At 38.6% G+C, this 17,699-nt stretch overlaps 5 protein-coding genes across 5 annotated transcripts; all 5 read right to left on the reverse strand.

The window, feature by feature from the left end:
- Nucleotides 1-1,755: 1,755 nt before the first annotated feature.
- LOC138886191 (uncharacterized) lies at nucleotides 1,756-3,094 on the reverse strand. The gene is made up of 3 exons (XM_070167238.1): nucleotides 3,017-3,094; nucleotides 2,266-2,513; nucleotides 1,756-2,122 (listed from the first exon to the last, which is right to left on the reverse strand). The coding sequence occupies exons 1-3, from the start codon at nucleotides 3,092-3,094 to the stop codon at nucleotides 1,756-1,758; spliced, it is 693 nt and encodes a 230-aa protein (XP_070023339.1).
- Nucleotides 3,095-5,308: 2,214 nt separating this feature from the next.
- Nucleotides 5,309-6,393, reverse strand: LOC138886192 (uncharacterized). The gene is made up of 2 exons (XM_070167239.1): nucleotides 6,226-6,393; nucleotides 5,309-6,049 (listed from the first exon to the last, which is right to left on the reverse strand). The coding sequence occupies exons 1-2, from the start codon at nucleotides 6,391-6,393 to the stop codon at nucleotides 5,309-5,311; spliced, it is 909 nt and encodes a 302-aa protein (XP_070023340.1).
- A 1,592-nt stretch (nucleotides 6,394-7,985) lies between these two features.
- Nucleotides 7,986-8,417, reverse strand: LOC138886193 (protein SUPPRESSOR OF GENE SILENCING 3-like). Its single transcript, XM_070167240.1, has one exon. The coding sequence runs from the start codon at nucleotides 8,415-8,417 to the stop codon at nucleotides 7,986-7,988; it is 432 nt and encodes a 143-aa protein (XP_070023341.1).
- Nucleotides 8,418-8,435: 18 nt separating this feature from the next.
- LOC104226653 (protein SUPPRESSOR OF GENE SILENCING 3-like) lies at nucleotides 8,436-9,495 on the reverse strand. Its single transcript, XM_009778684.1, has 2 exons — nucleotides 9,213-9,495; nucleotides 8,436-9,157 (listed from the first exon to the last, which is right to left on the reverse strand). The coding sequence occupies exons 1-2, from the start codon at nucleotides 9,493-9,495 to the stop codon at nucleotides 8,436-8,438; spliced, it is 1,005 nt and encodes a 334-aa protein (XP_009776986.1).
- A 6,069-nt stretch (nucleotides 9,496-15,564) lies between these two features.
- On the reverse strand, nucleotides 15,565-16,074 carry LOC104235032 (uncharacterized). The gene has a single exon (XM_009788702.2). The coding sequence runs from the start codon at nucleotides 16,072-16,074 to the stop codon at nucleotides 15,565-15,567; it is 510 nt and encodes a 169-aa protein (XP_009787004.2).
- Nucleotides 16,075-17,699: the final 1,625 nt, after the last annotated feature.

Raw genomic sequence — 17,699 nt, forward strand, 5'->3', positions numbered from 1 at the left:
CGGATAATTGGAAGGAATAGTTTGAAAGTCTTCAAATTGACATGGAAATATTAGAAGAGAGTAAATGTACCTTAGAGCAGCAGGTAAGGGTTTTAACTTTAGAGTTGGAGGTTGAAAAGGCTTTATCAAATCAAGCAGGTAAAGAGAAGAATCTTCTTGAAACCTCTTTTTCCGGGAAACTCTCCAAGGCAAGTGAAGAGATCAGAGAGTTGAAGGCTCTCTTAGGTAAGAAAGAAGCATATGCTGGTGAACTCGTGCAGACTCTGACTCAAACTCAAGAAGAACTCCGGGTATCTTCTGATAAAGTTCGTTCCTTAGAAAGTTCACATACTTCTCTTTAAACTTCTTATGATTCTGCCTTGGCTGAGAATGAGAAGCTAAAAAATGAAATTGCTGACTGGGAAAGAGATTACGAGATTCTTGAAGATAAAACCGCAATTGAAGTGAGTTGGGCATTTTTAAATTCTCGCCATGATACCCTTGTTGAAGTTAGCCAGGAGAATTTTAACTTGGAATCTAAGTTAGCCAAAATCAAAGAGACTATTGAAAAGACTCAGCAGAGCCAAGACTTTCCTTCTCCCGTGGCTGAAGCTTCTGGCTATGTCGAAGATGATATGGGTACCCCAATTCCTTCAAGTCAAATTGAGCCTTCTGCCACTGAAGACCCTACTTTGGTTCCTTCTTCAACTCCTCAGTGACGAGTCAATGATGTGTGACTTTTTTTTTTCTTTGGTGGAATATGGTTGCAACCCTTGGTCTTTTTTGAGGGTTTGAAAACATTAAGTCCCCAGACCTTTTTCGGGGCATTTTGTATAAGCAACTCTTAGTTTATGACTAAGTTCATACTTAGTCTAAACTTTTTAATATTAAGAAGTTTTCGTAGCTATTTTTGAACTTCTGTCTTGCCTTTTATATTTAAAGACTTATTTGATAATTTGCACTTTTATTTTGTAAAATGCCTTTTTAATTCCATGAATGTTTTAAATCAATCATGAATTTTATAAAGGAGGGCCTTTTTATATTTGACACTTAATGAAGAAGACGTCTCAGGTTCATATTGGTGTTAATGTACGATAAAAGAAATAGGAATACACAAGTTTTTTGGAATAACCTCGACAAGTTTTTATTTGAACTTTGTCAATTTCTACCTTACATGTATTTAAATAACTTCTATAACTTTTTTGTAACTGTTTTTACAACAGATTTCAAAAAAGAAAATAACATACAGGTTTTTATTTATAACTCGTTTTAGTACATTGCCTTTAACCTAACTATGATAAGGTTTTTCTTTGGCCTTAGCTCATAACTTTGCTCTTAGCTAGTAACTTTGCTCTGCACTTGACTCATTCAATGAGTAAACTTTTCAGGCTTGAACTTTGATTATCTCCCAATCTTCTTTGCCTTCATTATACATATGTCCATGTATATTATATAGTCCCCCAAGTGTTTGAGCTTTGAAGTATGAAGTCTCGAGTACTTGATCACTCCTCTTACTCGGTCCTTTTCCTGTAAAGGAATAAAATATACGGGACTCGGAGGTACGATGATAGATAAAGATTGCTTAACCCGTATCAATTTCTATCAGAATAGGTATAACCCTAGACCAGGAATTTTAATATATTCTGCGTGCCTTGCAGGTCGTGATTCATCATTTAGTACGGGCTAACTTTTTGCCTATCATCTAAAATCGTTAGTAAAATTTTAACAATTCAAAAATAGAATTTTAAATTGAGGATACCTGACCGTGGGTACTTCTTAGAAATAGTATCTCTTCAGGTGAACGGTATTCCAATGTGAAGGTAATATCTTGCCATCCATTGTTTCCAGCTCATATGCTCCTTTCCCTGCAATACCATGAATCTTGTAGGGTCCTTCCCAGGTTGGACTTAATTTGCCCGCATTGGCCGCCTTCGTGGATTGAAAAACTTTCTTGAGTACGAAGTCCTCAGTCTTGAAGTATCTTAATCGTGCTCTTCGATTATAGTATCGTTCTATGACTTGCTTTTGTGCTGCCATTCTTATTAGTGCACCTTCCCTTTTTCCTTCAAGTAAATCAAGGTTTATGCGCATTTCTTCTTCATTGGTTCTTCTGACGTTTGTGTATACCTCACTCTTGGCTCCCCTATTTTAACTGGAATTAAAGCTTCAGCTCCATATACTAATGAGAATGGTGTTTCTCCTGTGCTTGTTTTCGTTGTCGTGCGGTATGCCCATAAAACACCAGGTAACAATTCTGGTCAATTGCCTTTAGCTACTTCTAATTACTTCTTCAAATTGTTAACAATAACTTTATTTGTTGATTCAGCTTGTCCGTTACCCACTGGATGATAAGGCGTAGATGTAATCCTTTTGATTTGCCAACTTTGAAAAGATTCTGTGATTTGTGCGTCTATAAATTGTGGGACATTATCACACACGATTTCCTTTGGTACACCAAATCGACATATGATATTTATCCAAATGAAATCTATGACCTCTTTTTCTCGCACCTGTTTGAATGCTCCTGCTTCCACCTATTTAGTAAAATAATCAGTGAGTACAAGCAAGAATTTTACTTGTCCTTTTGCTTGTGGTAGTGGACCCACGATATCCATCCCCCATTTCATAAAAGGTCACAGTGCAATGATCGGATGTAACAACTCCGCTGGTCTATGCATGTTATTACCGTATCTTTGGCATTTATCACATTTAGCCACGAAATTTTCCGTTTCTTATTTCATTTTAGGCCAATAATAACCTGCCCTAATCATAGTTCTTACCAGTGATCTTCCTTCGGCGTGATTCCTATAATGCCCCTTGTGTATTTCTCTCATTACATATTCGGTCTGAGAAGGCCCGAGGCATCTTGCTAAGAGACCACCGAATATTTTTGATAAAGATTGCCTTGCTTTAAACAATATCGAGCAGCCGTTTTTCGAAGCGCGTGAGCTTTTTTCTTGTCTTCAGGGACGATACCATACTGCAAAAAAGCAACAATCTCGTTCCTCCAATCCCAGATTAAGTTATTAAAATTTACCTCATTTTTGTCTGGATCGAGTACTGAATGAAACAAATGAATTACTAAAGCATTTTCATTGCTTGCCACGTCTGCCATTGATGCGAGATTGGCTAGGGCATCTGCCTCGACATTTTCATCTCTTGGTATCTGCGCAACCTTCCAGGTTTGAAATTGCCTAATCAAATCCCGTACCTTCTCTAAATACTATTGCATTCGTGCTTCCCTCGCTGTATAAGTCCCTAACATTTGGTTAACTATAAGTTGCGAATCGCTTTTGATTACAATCTGATTAATGCCGAGTTCCAGTGCCAGTTCTATACCTACAATCACAGCTTCATACTCTGCCTCATTGTTAGTTATAGAATGACATTTAATGGCTTGTCGGTTTCACCTGTAGGTGGTACCAAAACAATTCCTAAGCCTGCCCCCTTTACATTAGATGAGCCATCAGTAAATAAGGTCCAAATTCTTGGATTAGATCCGTTGAACACCTGTAATTCTTTTTCTGCTTCTAATTGCATTCCTTGGCTAAAATCAACCACAAAATCTTCTAACACTTGAGATTTTATCGCGGTTCTAGGCTGGTATGTGATGTCATATTCGCTTAACTCTATAGCCAATTTGGCTAACCTACCTGACAACTCATGTTTATGTAATATATTGCGTAATGGATAAGCAGTTACTACGGCAATAGGGTCACATTGAAAATAAGGCCCTGGTTTTCTAGATGCCATGATTAGTGCAAGTGCAAGCTTTTCTAATTGAGGATTCCGCGTCTTCGCATCTAATAATGATTTGCTGACATAATAAATTGGAGATTGTTTACCTCGATCTTCATGAACTAAAACAACACTTACTGCTACTTCGGAGACAACAAGATAAACGAGCAATTTTACCCAACCTTTGGTTTTGCGAGCAACAACGGATTTGACAGGTATGTCTTCAAGTTTTTGAGTGCTTGTTGACACTCCTCAGTCCATTCGAACTGATCTTGCTTTTTAAGAGATGAAAAGAATTTAAAACACTTTTCTGATGATTTGGAAATAAATCTCCCTAAGGCTGCAATTCTTCCCGTCAACCTTTGCACTTCTTTTTTACTCGTAAGCATGTCAGGAATTTCTTCAATGGATTTAATCTGTGAGGGATTTACTTCAATACCACGGTTAGAAACAAGAAAACCCAAAAACTTACCTGATGAAATACCGAATGCACATTTCTCAGGATTTAATTTCATATTGAATTTTCGCAAGATCTGAAATGTGTTAGACAAGTGCGATATATGGTTCCCTGAATGTTGAGTTTTGACGAGCATATCATCTATGTATACCTCCATAGTCTTTCCTAAATGTTCTTGGAATATTTTGGTTACCAATCTTTGATACATTGCACCAGCATTTTGAGACCAAAAGGCATTACTTTATAACAGTAGTTCCCTCTGTCTGCTATAAATGAAGTTTTTTCTTCATCTAGGGGATCCATTTTGATCTAGTTGTACCCTGAATACGCATCTTAAAAGCTTAACAACTCATGTCCTACAGTAGCATCACTTAGCTTATCTATATGTGGTAATGGAAACGAATCTTTAGGACAAGCTTTGTTAAGGTCTGTGTAATCTATACAAACTCGCCATTTACCATTCTTTTTCAGTACTACAACAGTATTAGCTAACCAATTAGGATACTTTACCTCGCGGATAGACCCAAGTTTTAGTAATTTTTGGACATCATCTTGAATCACCTGATTTTTGAAAGTCCCTTGCTTTCTCTTTTTTTGTTTAACAGGTGGATATGATGGGTATTCATTTAACTTGTGAGTCATTACTTCCGGTGGTATTCCTGTCATATCAAAACGGGACCAAGCAAAACAATCCATATTAGTTTTCAAAAACTTAATCAACTTACCTTTCATGTCGTGGCTTAGGTTAGCCCCAACGTAGACTTTCCTTTCAGGCCATTGTATAAATGACTCTACAGCCTCTAGTTCTTCAATCATTGTTTTGATATTTTCATTTTTCTCTGGTTCTTAAATGGAATCGGGCCTTGAGTCTACATCTGTTCGCCCTTGTTCAGTTGAGGCTTGTGTTGTGGTATCCTCAATTGAATTTTGTAACTGCTATTTTTCTTCGTTTTTCGTATTTGAATCTGCTACAGAGTTGATGCTCCTAGATGTCTGTTGATCTCCACGGATTTGACGTTTCCCCTATGGTGATGGAAATTTAATAACTTGATGTAAGGTAGACGGAACGACATCCATCTCGTGTATCCATGGTCTCCCAAGAATCATATTGTAAGCCATCTCCATCTCTACGACCTAAAACTTTGTATCTTTGACAACCCCTTCTGCGAATGTAGTAAGTGCTATCTCCCCTTTCGTCACAACGCTGGAATTGTCTAATCCAGACAAAGTGTGCGCCTTTGGTACTAGTTTATCTTCAGATTGCATATCGTGCAGTACTCTCAGCAGAATAATGTTCACGGAACTACCTGGATCAATCAAAACTCGATTCACATTAGTATCATGTACAAGTAGAGATATTACCAGGGCATCGTTATGTAGAGTTAACAAGCCATCCGTATCTGCATCATCAAACGTAATGCTTTCTTCCTCTAAGACATATCGCACCTGCTTCCCATGGGTAATTGTGACTTTGGAAACTTTATTGGCTATTGTGTATGTTACACCATTGATTTCTTCGCCCCCGCTTATAACATTAACAGTCCTTTTGGGAGAAGGAGGTTTAGAGGGCTCCTGCTTGTTCTTCATGTATGCTTGTTTACCCTTATCACTGAATAATTTAGTGAGATACCCATGCTTTAATAGATGATCAACTTCGCCTTTTAACAATCTACAATTTGCCGTTTTATGACCATGATCGTTGTGAAATTCGCACCAGTGATCAGGATTGCGCCTGTTTGGATTTGATCTCATTTCTTTTGGCCAATGCACCTTATTGCCCATGCCTCTTAACACCGCTACCAATTCTAAAGTGCTGACATTGAAATTGTAACCGCCAAATTTTGCCTTCAAGTTCCTATCATCATCTCGAATTTCCTGTGAGTTTCGATCATTCCCAAATCTCGATGGCGAACCCGACTCTCTATTTCTCGATCTACGATCGTACCTTGAATTATACTGCTTTGATCGTGAGTCTTTTCCTGCTGGGCCCATATATGATTCATACCTATTTTTATCGGACCTTTTTCATTTTCTGAACGTCTCGAACTCACCTTCTCCTTTTTATGAGATCGGGAGATAGTGTCTTCTTCTATCATCAGCTTCATGCTGTATTTGTTGTAAACGTCATTCCAGGTTGTTGCTGGAAATTCACGCAGACTTTCCTTGAGTCGTCTCATGGCTTCTGAACTTTTCTCATTCAAGTTACTGCCAAAAGCCATAGCTGCCCAATTATCTGGTACGTGTGGTGACATCATTCTTTCACGCTAGAACCTATCCACGAACTCCCTAAGCAACTCTAAATCTCCTTTCTTGATTTTGAAAGTATCCTTCATTCTCTTTTCAATTTTTGAGCTCCCGAATGTGCTTTGATAAAAGAATCTGCAAGCTCAGCAAAAGAATTTATAGAATTTTTGGGTAAAAGGGAATACCATGTTAATGCACCCTTGGTGAATGTTTTACCAAATTGTTTGACCAACACTAATTCAATTTCTTGTTTGGTTAAATCGTTGCCCTTCACATCAGTTGTGAATGCAGTCACGTGGTCTTGTGGATTAGTTGTGCCATCATACTTTGGAATATCAGGCATTTTGAACTTCTTTGGATTGGCACTGGAGCTGCACTAGGCTTTCATGGTTGTTGTGAGTACTTATCCACGTCTATTCCTTTGATTACAGGCGATACTCCAGGTATTTGCTCTATACAGTCGCTTTTCTCCTTGAGCTGCTTCTACAAGGTTAGAACTAAATTTTGTAAATCAAAATTAACTATGTTACCTGGCTCGCCATCGCGAGACTCACTTGGAGTACTACCAGTGCCTGAGTTAACGAGCCCAAAATGTGGGTTTTCCAAAGTATTCTGATTCGGAGTTAGTGTTGGTGGTGCAATTGGCAATTGGCTGGTAAAAGCTCGGAGGGCATTGCTAACTTGTTGAGCAATGAGATTGTTTAAGGCATCATCAAGTGCTTGTTCGTTTGTAACCCCATTATTTATTTCAGAGCCATCTGTAGTTCCTTCTCGTGACTGACGTTGTGAATCACGCGGTGAGGGAAGTGGTGTCCTATCACCCGCATCAATCTCCTGATGTTGAGTATTTTGGTTGTTGTCGTTGTTATTCGACATGGTAAGTTTTGATGAAAGAATTGATTAAGAAAGTAAACGATTATCAGATCCCCGGTAACGGAAGAAACTTGTTTAACCAAAAATAGCAATTTCGGTCAATGCTTTATTTTAGAAGAACTCGGGTTACTGATAATCAATATATAAAATGAATAAAAGAAATTGGCTTTGATAATAATTAGATGAACAGAAGAAAACAAAGTAAATTAGTATATTTCGGTGATATTTCATGTCCTTACAAATGATCAATCTTCTCCTTTTATAGCTATTTCTAAGTGGTACATTTTGTTTCTTCCATAATTGAGTCATTATTTTCAATTAATGGCATTTAATGACATTTAATGTAACATTACAATCAGCAATCATATTTGATTCAATACAGATTCCTTAACGTTTCTGTATTTAATGCCCAATAGTTTGTATCTATTCCTTATTTTCTATCAGATTCATTCTCTTCCGTTATATAGAGGTTCGAGCACCTGCCTTCCTTGCCTTTTATCTAAATGACTGCCCGTGCCTCTTGAAGATTATGCTCTTTGATTATTCTTCATCACTTGTTCTTCTTTAACTGGTCCACGTGTCATCTTATAATGAATTCTATATATAAACTTAATTTTTTCCATTACACTGCTGTATCTTTTCAAACTTGTCCTCCTCAGAAGTCCTCGTATAGTAAATCATTTTCAACTGATCCTTAAAACTTCTCTAGATACTCCATCTCTTCCTTGTTCCGTACCTGGTGCATCTTTGTTCTCAGTATGACAATCTTGTTCTCTTCGATTGTCTGGCGGTGCTTTTCACTTACAAGTCTTAGAGACGTTTCAGAAGCCTTAGCCCGCTTTTGGTGCTTAGAGGTTTGGACGTTCTTGAACCATAGGAGCTGTTGATTATCCTCTGACATCTGCATTGCTGGATTCCCAATAGTTTCTTGATATGACCGAATCTCGAACTTCAGCCTTGACTTCCCATGTGAATGCCGATTAAAGTTGTCCATGCCTCTTTTCTTGGCCATGTAACTATAAAGCTTACGTTTGCCCCTAGGATAAAAGAGATCTGGATTGTGTTCCCATGCATCTCTATCTCTTCCCTTTTCAGAAAATTGCTCACTGAGACGTAGAGCCTCCATGTATCCCACGGCCGTGGCCTAAAAAATCAATACACTCACACCACGATGGCCTTGTGGACCATATGAACTTCGGGTGGCCTTGACAGCAGCATAAGAGCTGAAATAATCATGCAACTCCTGATTTCCCATTCCAATCCACTTGTCATTTTCATCTTTTTCAAGCACCATGTTCATTATAATCACTGTCGGTGGCCACACAATTTCCTTATCTTCAAATTCGACGCCACCCCATCTTCCATACACTTTACCAGGAGGTACAACAGAAGTTCCCCTCTGACGCAGCTCCTCCTCCAAAAGTTGAGCAAGTTGTCTGTGTAATTTCATCCTAAATCCTTTTGTTTTTGAGTTGATCATCATTGACTGTATCCGTGGAAACCACTCAATTGCACCCGGACCACCTTTGCATGCAGGGCAGTGCCACTGTCGTTCCAGATCATTAATCTCAGTGACAGTCAAACTGTCAAGACATTCGAAAAGGTTCTTGAACCAAGGACTTTTCTTGCACGCCTCATAACTCATTTCATTCACATTTGGATCCTCAAGCTCGTCATCACTCGGAAGCTCGTCATCACTGTCATCATCAGGCAAATCCAATTCATTATCCTTCCCATCATGTGCCTTGACATCATCAGCAACAGGAGAATAAGTATCTTGGTCCTCATTGGAACGAGCGACAGATGACCAATCCCAACCATTCTTCAGGGCAGGAGTAACTGCAGCAGGTGTTGGTATAGCATTCTCTGCCAGCAGGTTTTCTAGGATGATAATTAGGCGTAGACCAGTTATCCCTAAAACCCTGTCCCGACGATCCAACAATATTGTTAGATATTCCCAGCTTGGTTTTTAGAGTGGGATTCTGAGGAATCCATTGATTCTTCCCAACATTGCCACTTCCACCCTTGTTCTTGGACTTTCTAGAACACATTACCCATCCATCTTTTTTATCAGAGTTCAACCCCATATCTTCTACGCCTACATTTATATCATCAACCGTCAGTGTAGTACTTGTTTCACATATAGCTTTCTGCTTTGCTGATGAATTACAAGGCTTCACAATACCTTTATTTCTTGAACTCATCTTTGGATGAAACTATGACAACCAGACTTCTTGCTAGAGAAGGAAGATGTCCAAACAAAAACAAAAAAAATCAGATGAAACAATCATGAGATTAATGTGTTGAGTTACAAATATTTTAGCTCATGGGTCAATTTGGGCTAAGCCCAAGTTAACCCATTATATTTTATAATTTATTCTGACCCATTAAGCAGCCCAAATACAACATATAAAACTCACCCAAAACAAAAGGTATCTCAACCCAACTTATATAGAAATTTATTTAGTTGCCCCAATTTTACTTTTTTTTTGTATTTTTAATTTTATGTTCTTTTGTTTTTCTGCACCATCCACCCACCCTGTCCCTCCCCCACCCGCAAAACCCTCTCCCCTCAAAAAGAATTTTTTTATTTATTTTTGTATTTTTAGTTTTCGGTTTTTTTCTGGACCACCAACTCCCCCTCAAAAAATTTTTTTTACTTTTTTTTTTATATTTTTAATTTTCTGTTTTTTTTGCACCACCCCAACCCCTGCAAAACCCCCCTCCCCTAATTTTTTTTTTGTATTTTTAATTTTTTTTTCTGCCCCCCTCCCCCTCCTCTCAGTCTGTCAAATGACCCAAAATCCCCTAAACTATTCTAATTAAATCACTTGTTGTTGTTCTTGCTCTATTATTTTCAAAATAATTGGCACTTACCTACTTTCTGAATTAGAGAAACTCATTTTCGATTTTTTTTAAAAAACTTATAAAATTTGATGGACAAAGATATTTTTGAAAAAGAAATTTGATTTTTTTATGGACAAACAAGTCCTTAGTGACTTTGAAGTCAATAACATAGTACTTCCCTGTCTCAAATTATCTGTCGTAAATTCTAAATAGAGTTGTCTCAAAAATGCAAGACAAAATAAACTATACTTTTTCCGTTTTGTCCTTAATAATATTTGTTTTTGAAAATGGAGATAGCTCATAAAATAAGTAAATATTTATTTTAATATATAAATAAAGGTAAAATAGATTAAAAAAAACCTTCCTAATTAATATTCTTGGCCGGTAAAATAGAAACACAGACATATAGAGGAAGTGATAACTATTTGAAAGTCATTTTCCTGGAACAATTCATTTGGCATGAAAAACGGAGTAATAGCATGTTTGGCCAAACTTATTTTTGGCCAAATGTACTTTTTTTGAGGTGTTTGGCCAAGCATCTGGAAGGAAAAAAGTGCTTTTGAGGAGAAGCATAAGCAGTTTTGGAGAAGCAGAAAAAATAGTTTCTCTCCAAAAGCACTTTTTTGAGAAGCACTTTTGAGAAAAATACACTTAGAAGCAGTTTTTTAAAGCTTGGCCAAACACTAGTTGTTGCTCAGAAGTGCTTTTCAGACTAATTAGCCAAACACAAACTGCTTCTCAACAAAAATACTTTTGAGAAAAGGACTTCCCAAAATAAGCTGATTTTTGCAGCTTGGCCAAACGGGCTATAAATCTCTGAGATTATATTAAATACCATAGTGAATTAAAGAAAAAGTTAAATAGCAAGTGCTACCTACTACAGTAATAGGAGTTCTTGGCACTTAGCTTACAGTGACAAAATTGATGAGAGAAGGCATTCAAAGTTTGGGATAATACAGTTTTCCTTTTCTTCTCAGGATGTTGCTTTAAAAATTAAACTAACAGAGATGATATGACAAGAAAAAGAGTGTAGCCGACTAGGCGGTAGGCCAGCGTTGGTGCGAAAGTTTAAGTTTCAATTTGCAGGAGATAACGTGTTCTAATTGTCCAAATATGAGAGAAATGATAGCCTTTTCAGGCTGGTACATAAAATCTACGAATTGGTGTAAATGTCACGTATGACAGATTGACGTGAAAGAGGGGTCGGAATTACGGAGTTCGAAACTAAAATTACAAGTTTTTGGACTCAAAACATGTTTTTACGGTCTTTCAAAAAAGTTATTTTTCTATTTACAACTGTTAAATCTGTGTATTGATTGAGTTTGTGACATAGGATGAGAAGAGTCAAACTGAGAGAGAGTAAATTGGAAGAATTTCTCATTCAATCTTATGTCAAAAATGAAGCTGATACAATTGTATATAACTGCCATCTAGCCAACTAATTGACATATGTACAAGTAACTAAACAATAGCTAACCATGGTTACAACTAACTAACATACTGACTATAGTTAACTCAAGCTATCCTTTACACCCCCCTCAAGCTAGGAGGTACGAAGATATTCTTCATTCCTAGCTTGGAAACCAAGTAGTCATGTTGTGCTCTACCAAGACCTTTGGTAAGTAAGTCCGCTTGCTGCTCAGCAGTAGCGACATAAAGAGTGCGAACTAGCCCTTGTCGAACCTTTTCACGAATGAAGTGACAATCAATGTCAATGTGTTTGGTTCGCTCGTGGAACACAGGGTTCACAACAATCTTAATCGCGGACTTACTGTCACAATGTATAGGTACTGATAAAGTAGGTTGTATGCCCAGCTTATGAAACAAGCCAAGAACCCACACAACTTCAGCAACAGTAGACGCTAGACTTCGATATTCTGCCTCCGCTGAGCTTCTGGAAACAATCGACTGCTTCTTGGACTTCCATGAAATCAAAGAATCCCCAAACATAATAAGGTAGCCTGTGACAGACCTGCGAGTGTTGGGACAAGCAGCCCAGTTGGCATCGCAAAATGCTGATAAGGACTCAGAACAATGTGCCTTCAGCAAAACCCCAAATCCTGGGCAATGTTTGATATACCGAACAATTCTCAAGGCAGCTTCCATGTGAGAGGCCCTGGGAGAATGCATAAACTGACTGAGGTTTTGGACCGCAAAAGAAATGTTTGGTCGAGTGATTGTGAGGTATAACAACCTCCCAAGTAATCTTTGATAAGGACCAGGATCATCCAAAGGCTTATCATCGGTGGTCCCAACATAAGAGTCTAATTCAATGGTAGATAGCCTCACGTTTTGTTCCATGGGAGAAGTGGCAGGCTTAGATCTTGAGAGCCCTAAGTCAGCAATCAACTCAAGGGAATACTTTCTCTGATGCATCAAGATCCCCTCAGCACTCCTTGCAAATTCAATTCCCAAGAAATACTTAAGTTCCCCCAAGTCTTTGATCTTGAATTTATGTTGAAGAGCAGCTTTGGTGGATTGTATCAGTTGCATATCATCACCAGTAATAAGCAGGTCATCTACATAAACAAGACAACGGCCATTTTTCCAGCTTCCCTTTTAATGAATAATGAGTAATCCAAATGAATCTGACGGAAATCAAAGTCAATGAGAGCAAATGTGAGCTTGAGATTCCATTGTCTTGAGGCCTGCTTAAGTCCATAGAGGGATTTATGCAGCCTGCAGGCCAATGATTTATCTCCGGATTTACTGAAGCCTCGTGGTATGCTTATGTACACCTCTTCTGACAAGTCTCCTTGCAAGAAAGTGTTATAACATCCATTTGGTGGATTGGCCACTACCTTGAAGCTGCTAACGAAAGAACACTTCTAACAGTAACCATTTTCACCGCAGGTGAAAATGTTTCCTGATAGTCCAAACCTTCTCTTTGGTTGAACCCTTTAGCCACCAATCTCACTTTGAATCTTTCTATTTCACCTGTAGCCTTATACTTTATTTTGTAAACCCATTTACATCCAATGGCTTTCTTTCCTTTGGGCAAGGGAACAAGCTCTCAGGTTTTGTTATCCTCCAATGCCTTGATCTCTGTTTGCATTGCTTCTACCCACCTTTTATCTCTGGCTGCCTCATAATAGCTAGCAGGTTCTACTTCAGGGGAAAAGTTTGAGATATAACTCTGATATTTAGGAGATAGGTTATCATATCTAATCACATCAAAGATAGGATATTGACAATAGTTGGACTACTTGACTTTATCAGTCCTCACAAAATCTTTAAGACATATAGGTGGTCTTGACTCTCTTGTAGTTTTTCTAACTTCTGCGGGTAGAGGAACAGATGGAACCTGTAGAGTGGCTTGAACTGTGTCATCGTCAGTATGGGCTAGAGTAACAATTGAATCGGACAAATCAGGTGCTGATGAAGAATTTGGTTCAAGTGAAGAAATTGATTGAGAAGAAGGAGGAGAACATGGCGGAATAGAAGCAGAACATGGTGGAATAGGCTCCACCAGCACAGCTGGACCGGATAGAGCATGAATATCCAAGAATTTCAGCCCAGTCTTGACTTCTGGATTCTGAAAGGGAAAAACTTCCTCATAAAAGGTCACATCTCTACTTGTGAACAGAACATTGTGTTTAAGGTCTAGTAGTTTGTCAACTTTCTGATGCATAACACAACCAAGCAATGCGCATTTCACTGCTCGAGCTCCAAACTTATCACTCCTAGGCAATGTGGTTGCAAAGCATAGGCAACCAATGACTCATGTGGGAAAAGGAAGGCTGTTTGTGATACAGTAATTCATAGGGTGAGTTATTGCCAAACACTGTAGAGGGAATTCTGTTGATTAAATAAACTGCTGAATCTACACACTTTCCCCAATATCTAGCTGGCAAATGTCCTTGAAACTTAATTGCTTTGTCTGTTTCAAGAATGTGTCTGTGCTTACGCTCAACCACTCCATTCTGTTGTGGGGTATATGGGCAGGAACTTTGGTGTTGAATGCCATGTAGTTGAAACAATTCTTTGCAGTGAGAATTGAAGAATTCACTCCCATTATCGAATCTAAATGATTTTATAGTCTTGCCAAACTGTGTTTGTACCATTGCAATGAAGTTCTTAAGTAAAAAGAGAACATCATATTTCATTCTCATAAGAAATATCGACGTCCATCTTGTACAATCATCAACTAAGGTAAGAAAAAATCTCCTCCCATTGTGAGTAGCTACTTTGTAAGGGCTCCAAACATCCATATGTATCAAATTGAAGCTATCTAAACTCTTACTATGACTAACTGGAAAAGGTACTCGAGTTTGTCTAGCCAAAGGGCAAACTTCACATTTATTTGACAAAATACTACTACTAAAACTAGAGATTTTCCTGAGAACTTGCATAGGCACATGTCCCATTCGCTTGTGCCAGATGTCTCCCGTATTTCCAAGTTCCTTTGTTATTGCTGCAAATGCTTGGTAAACTTTGCTGTCATTATTTCTTGCTGTAGATAGCATGGTATGCAATCCCTCTTCTTCCTTACCAATCTCCTTCACCCTCCCAGACAAGAGATCCTGAAAAACACAAAAGGTGGGAAAGAAGGAGGCAAAACAATTCAACTCTCTTGTCACCTTGGACACGGACAAAAGATTGAATTTGAATGCAGGTAAACAAAGGACATTCTTAATAGTGTCACCTCCGGTAAGCTGACAATCCCCAACATGAGTAACCTTGGCAGAGTCCCCTGTAGGCATCTGTACCTGTCCTCTATTACCTACTGACATGCCATTTCCTAGCAATTTGTCATTTCCTATCATGTGATTCGTAGCACCTGCGTCTATAATCCATTTGGGAATCTGAACATTGCAACAAAGGAATTTACCTGCCATTGCTGCTATGTTAGAATTGGTCTCTCCAATGGAAGTCTTGTGCAGCAGTTGCAAAATTTGAGCATATTGTTCTTGTGTGAATAGTTGTCCAGGTACTGATTTGTTTCCCAGTTGTGTATTATTTGCCTCTACTTGTACTGCATTGGCCTTCATCTTAGACTTAAAATCTGAAGGATAGCTAACTTTCTTGTAGCAATTCTCTTTTAAATTCCCTGTTTTGTGACAAAATTCACATTTCATCAATTTTTAACGGCCTTCTCTCATGTGACCCTTCAAGTGACAAAAATCACACTCCAAGCTATAATTTTTCCTCTGCTTGTTCCCTGATTGTACAGTGAACATTGCAGTAGGCTCAACATGTCCAATCCCTCTAAAATTATTTCCTGAAATCAATCGTCTGCTTTCATCTTGCATAACCATTGCATACGCTTGATTAATAGTTGGCACAGTAGGCATCATAAGTATCTGACTTCTAGCTTGCTCAAAACTGTCATTTAATCCCATTAGGAATTTTAGCAGACGTTGAAATTCTAATTGCTCAACATAATCTTTTGTAGGTGGTGGTGGCAGAATCGAATCATATTCAGCTCATAGATCCGTCAATTTAGTAAAGTAAACAGATACAAATGATATACCTTGGGTAGAGGTAAAAATTTCTTTGTGCAAGTAGTAGAGTCTAGAAGCATTCACCTTGTCAAATCTCTCTTTGATTTGTGCCCAAACAGTTTGAGCATTCGCAGAGAAGAGTACTCCAGTCAATAGGTGTTGACTTACATTACTCATTAGCCATGAGGTGACAATCGCGTTGCAACGATCCCACTGATGTCCAAGTGTCGGCCCAAAATCAGCTTTGGATGTTGAACCATCAACTAAACACAGCTTGTTCTTCCCAAATAGAACCACTTTCATAGCTCGATTCCAAAGAGTGTAGTTTTCCATATCAGTCAATAAAAAACCCACCAACATTGATCCCGGTCCGTCCGAAGGATGCAGATATAACGGGTGGATGTGATCAAGTATGACCATCCCTCCGGTAATTCCGTTCCTGGAAACCCTATTGCCAGTAGCAACACTGCTGGATTCATCAGAAATTGCCATGAAAGTTGGTCAAAAAATTGCAAAATTAGGGTTAGAAAAAAGCAGAAATAAAGCGAATTCTCTCGATTTCTTCCTCAATTGCACGAAGAACTTCTTAGAATCGCTCGATTATAGCTCTAATACCATGTTAAATCTGTATATTAGTTGAGTTTGTGAGATAGGATGAGAAGAGTCAAATTGAGAGAGAGTAAATTGGAAGAGTTTCTCATTCAATCTTATGTAAAAAATGAAGCTGATACAATTGTATGTAACTGTCATCTAGCCAACTAATTGACAGCTGTACAAGTAACTAAACAATAGCTAACCATGGTTACAAATAACTAACATACTGACTATAGTTAACTCAAGCTATCCTTTACACCCCCCTCAAGCTAGGAGGTATGAAGATATTCTTCATTCCTAGCTTGGAAACCTAGTTATGTTATGCTCCGCTAAGACCTTTGGTAAGTAAGTTTGCTTGCTGCTCAGCAATAGCGACATAAAGAGTACAAGCTAGCCCTTGTTGAACCTTTTCACGAATGAAGTGACAATTAATGTCAATGTGTTTGGTTCGCTCGTGGAACACAGGGTTCGCAGCAATCTAAATCGTGGACTTACTGTCACAATATATAGGTACTGATAAAGTATGCTGTACACCCAGCTTATGAAACAAGCCAAGAACCCACACAACTTCAGCAACAGTAGATGCTAGACTTTGATATTCTACCTCCCGTGAGCTTCTCGAAAGAATCGACTGCTTCTTAGACTTCCAAGAAATCAAAGAATCCCCAAACTTAACAAGGTAGCCTGTGATAGACCTGCGAGTGTTGGGACAAGCAGCCCAGTTGGCATCGCCAAATGCTGATAAGGATTCAGAACAATGTGCCTTCAGCAAAACCCCAAATCCTGGGCAATGTTTAATATACCGAACAATTCTCAAGGCAGCATCCATGTGAGAGGCCTAGGGAGAATGCATGAATTGACTGAGGTTTTGGACCGCAAAAGAAATGTCTGGTCGAGTGATTGTGTGGTATAGCAACCTCCCAAGTAATCTTTGATAAGGACCTGGATCATCCAAAGGCTTATCATCGGTGGTCCCAACATAAGAGTCTAATTCAATGGTAGATAGCCTCAGGTTTTGTTCCATAGGAGAAGTGGCAGGCTTAGATCCTGAGAGACCTAAGTCAGCAATCAACTCAAGGGAATACTTTCTCTGATGCATCAAGATCCCCTCAGCACTCCTTGCAAATTCAATTTCCAAAAAATACTTACCCCAAGTCTTTGATCTTGAATTTATGTTGAAGAGCAGCTTTGGTGGATTGTATCAGTTGCATATCATCACCAGTTATAAGCAGGTCATCTACATAAACCAAGACAACAATCATTTTTTCATCTTCCCTTTTAATGAATAATGAGTAATCCAAATGACTCTGACGGAATTCAGAGTCAATGAGAGCAGATGTGAGCTTGAGATTCCATTGTCTTGGGGCTTGCTTAAGTCCATAGAGGGATTTATGCAGCCTGCAGACCAATGATTTATCTCCGGATTTACTGAAGCCTTGTGGTATGCTCATGTACACTTCTTCTGACAAGTCTCCTTGCAAGAAAGCATTATAAACATCCATTTAGTGGACTGTCCACTGCCT

This window comes from Nicotiana sylvestris, chromosome 2 (genome assembly GCF_000393655.2).
Source record: "Nicotiana sylvestris chromosome 2, ASM39365v2, whole genome shotgun sequence".
Lineage (NCBI taxonomy): Eukaryota > Viridiplantae > Streptophyta > Magnoliopsida > Solanales > Solanaceae > Nicotiana > Nicotiana sylvestris.

What these genes read in the sequence shown, in the direction of transcription:
- LOC138886191 (XM_070167238.1), bottom strand. Translation starts at nt 3,094, where the DNA reads ATGGCAGACGTGGCAAGCAATGAAAATGCTTTAGTAATTCATTTGTTT. An exon ending in TCGATCCAGACAAAAATGAG is followed by an intron (nt 2,514 to 3,016) that starts GTAAATTTTAAT and finishes TTTACTAAATAG; the next exon opens with GTGGAAGCAGGAGCATTCAA. An exon ending in ATTGTTAACAATTTGAAGAA is followed by an intron (nt 2,123 to 2,265) that starts GTAATTAGAAGT and finishes CAGTTAAAATAG; the next exon opens with GGGAGCCAAGAGTGAGGTAT.
- LOC138886192 (XM_070167239.1), bottom strand. Translation starts at nt 6,393, where the DNA reads ATGGCTTTTGGCAGTAACTTGAATGAGAAAAGTTCAGAAGCCATGAGA. An exon ending in GATCTCATAAAAAGGAGAAG is followed by an intron (nt 6,050 to 6,225) that starts GTGAGTTCGAGA and finishes CGAAACTCACAG; the next exon opens with GAAATTCGAGATGATGATAG.
- LOC138886193 (XM_070167240.1), bottom strand. Translation starts at nt 8,417, where the DNA reads ATGGAGGCTCTACGTCTCAGTGAGCAATTTTCTGAAAAGGGAAGAGAT.
- LOC104226653 (XM_009778684.1), bottom strand. Translation starts at nt 9,495, where the DNA reads ATGAGTTCAAGAAATAAAGGTATTGTGAAGCCTTGTAATTCATCAGCA. An exon ending in TGTTGGATCGTCGGGACAGG is followed by an intron (nt 9,158 to 9,212) that starts GTTTTAGGGATA and finishes ACCTGCTGGCAG; the next exon opens with AGAATGCTATACCAACACCT.
- LOC104235032 (XM_009788702.2), bottom strand. Translation starts at nt 16,074, where the DNA reads ATGGCAATTTCTGATGAATCCAGCAGTGTTGCTACTGGCAATAGGGTT.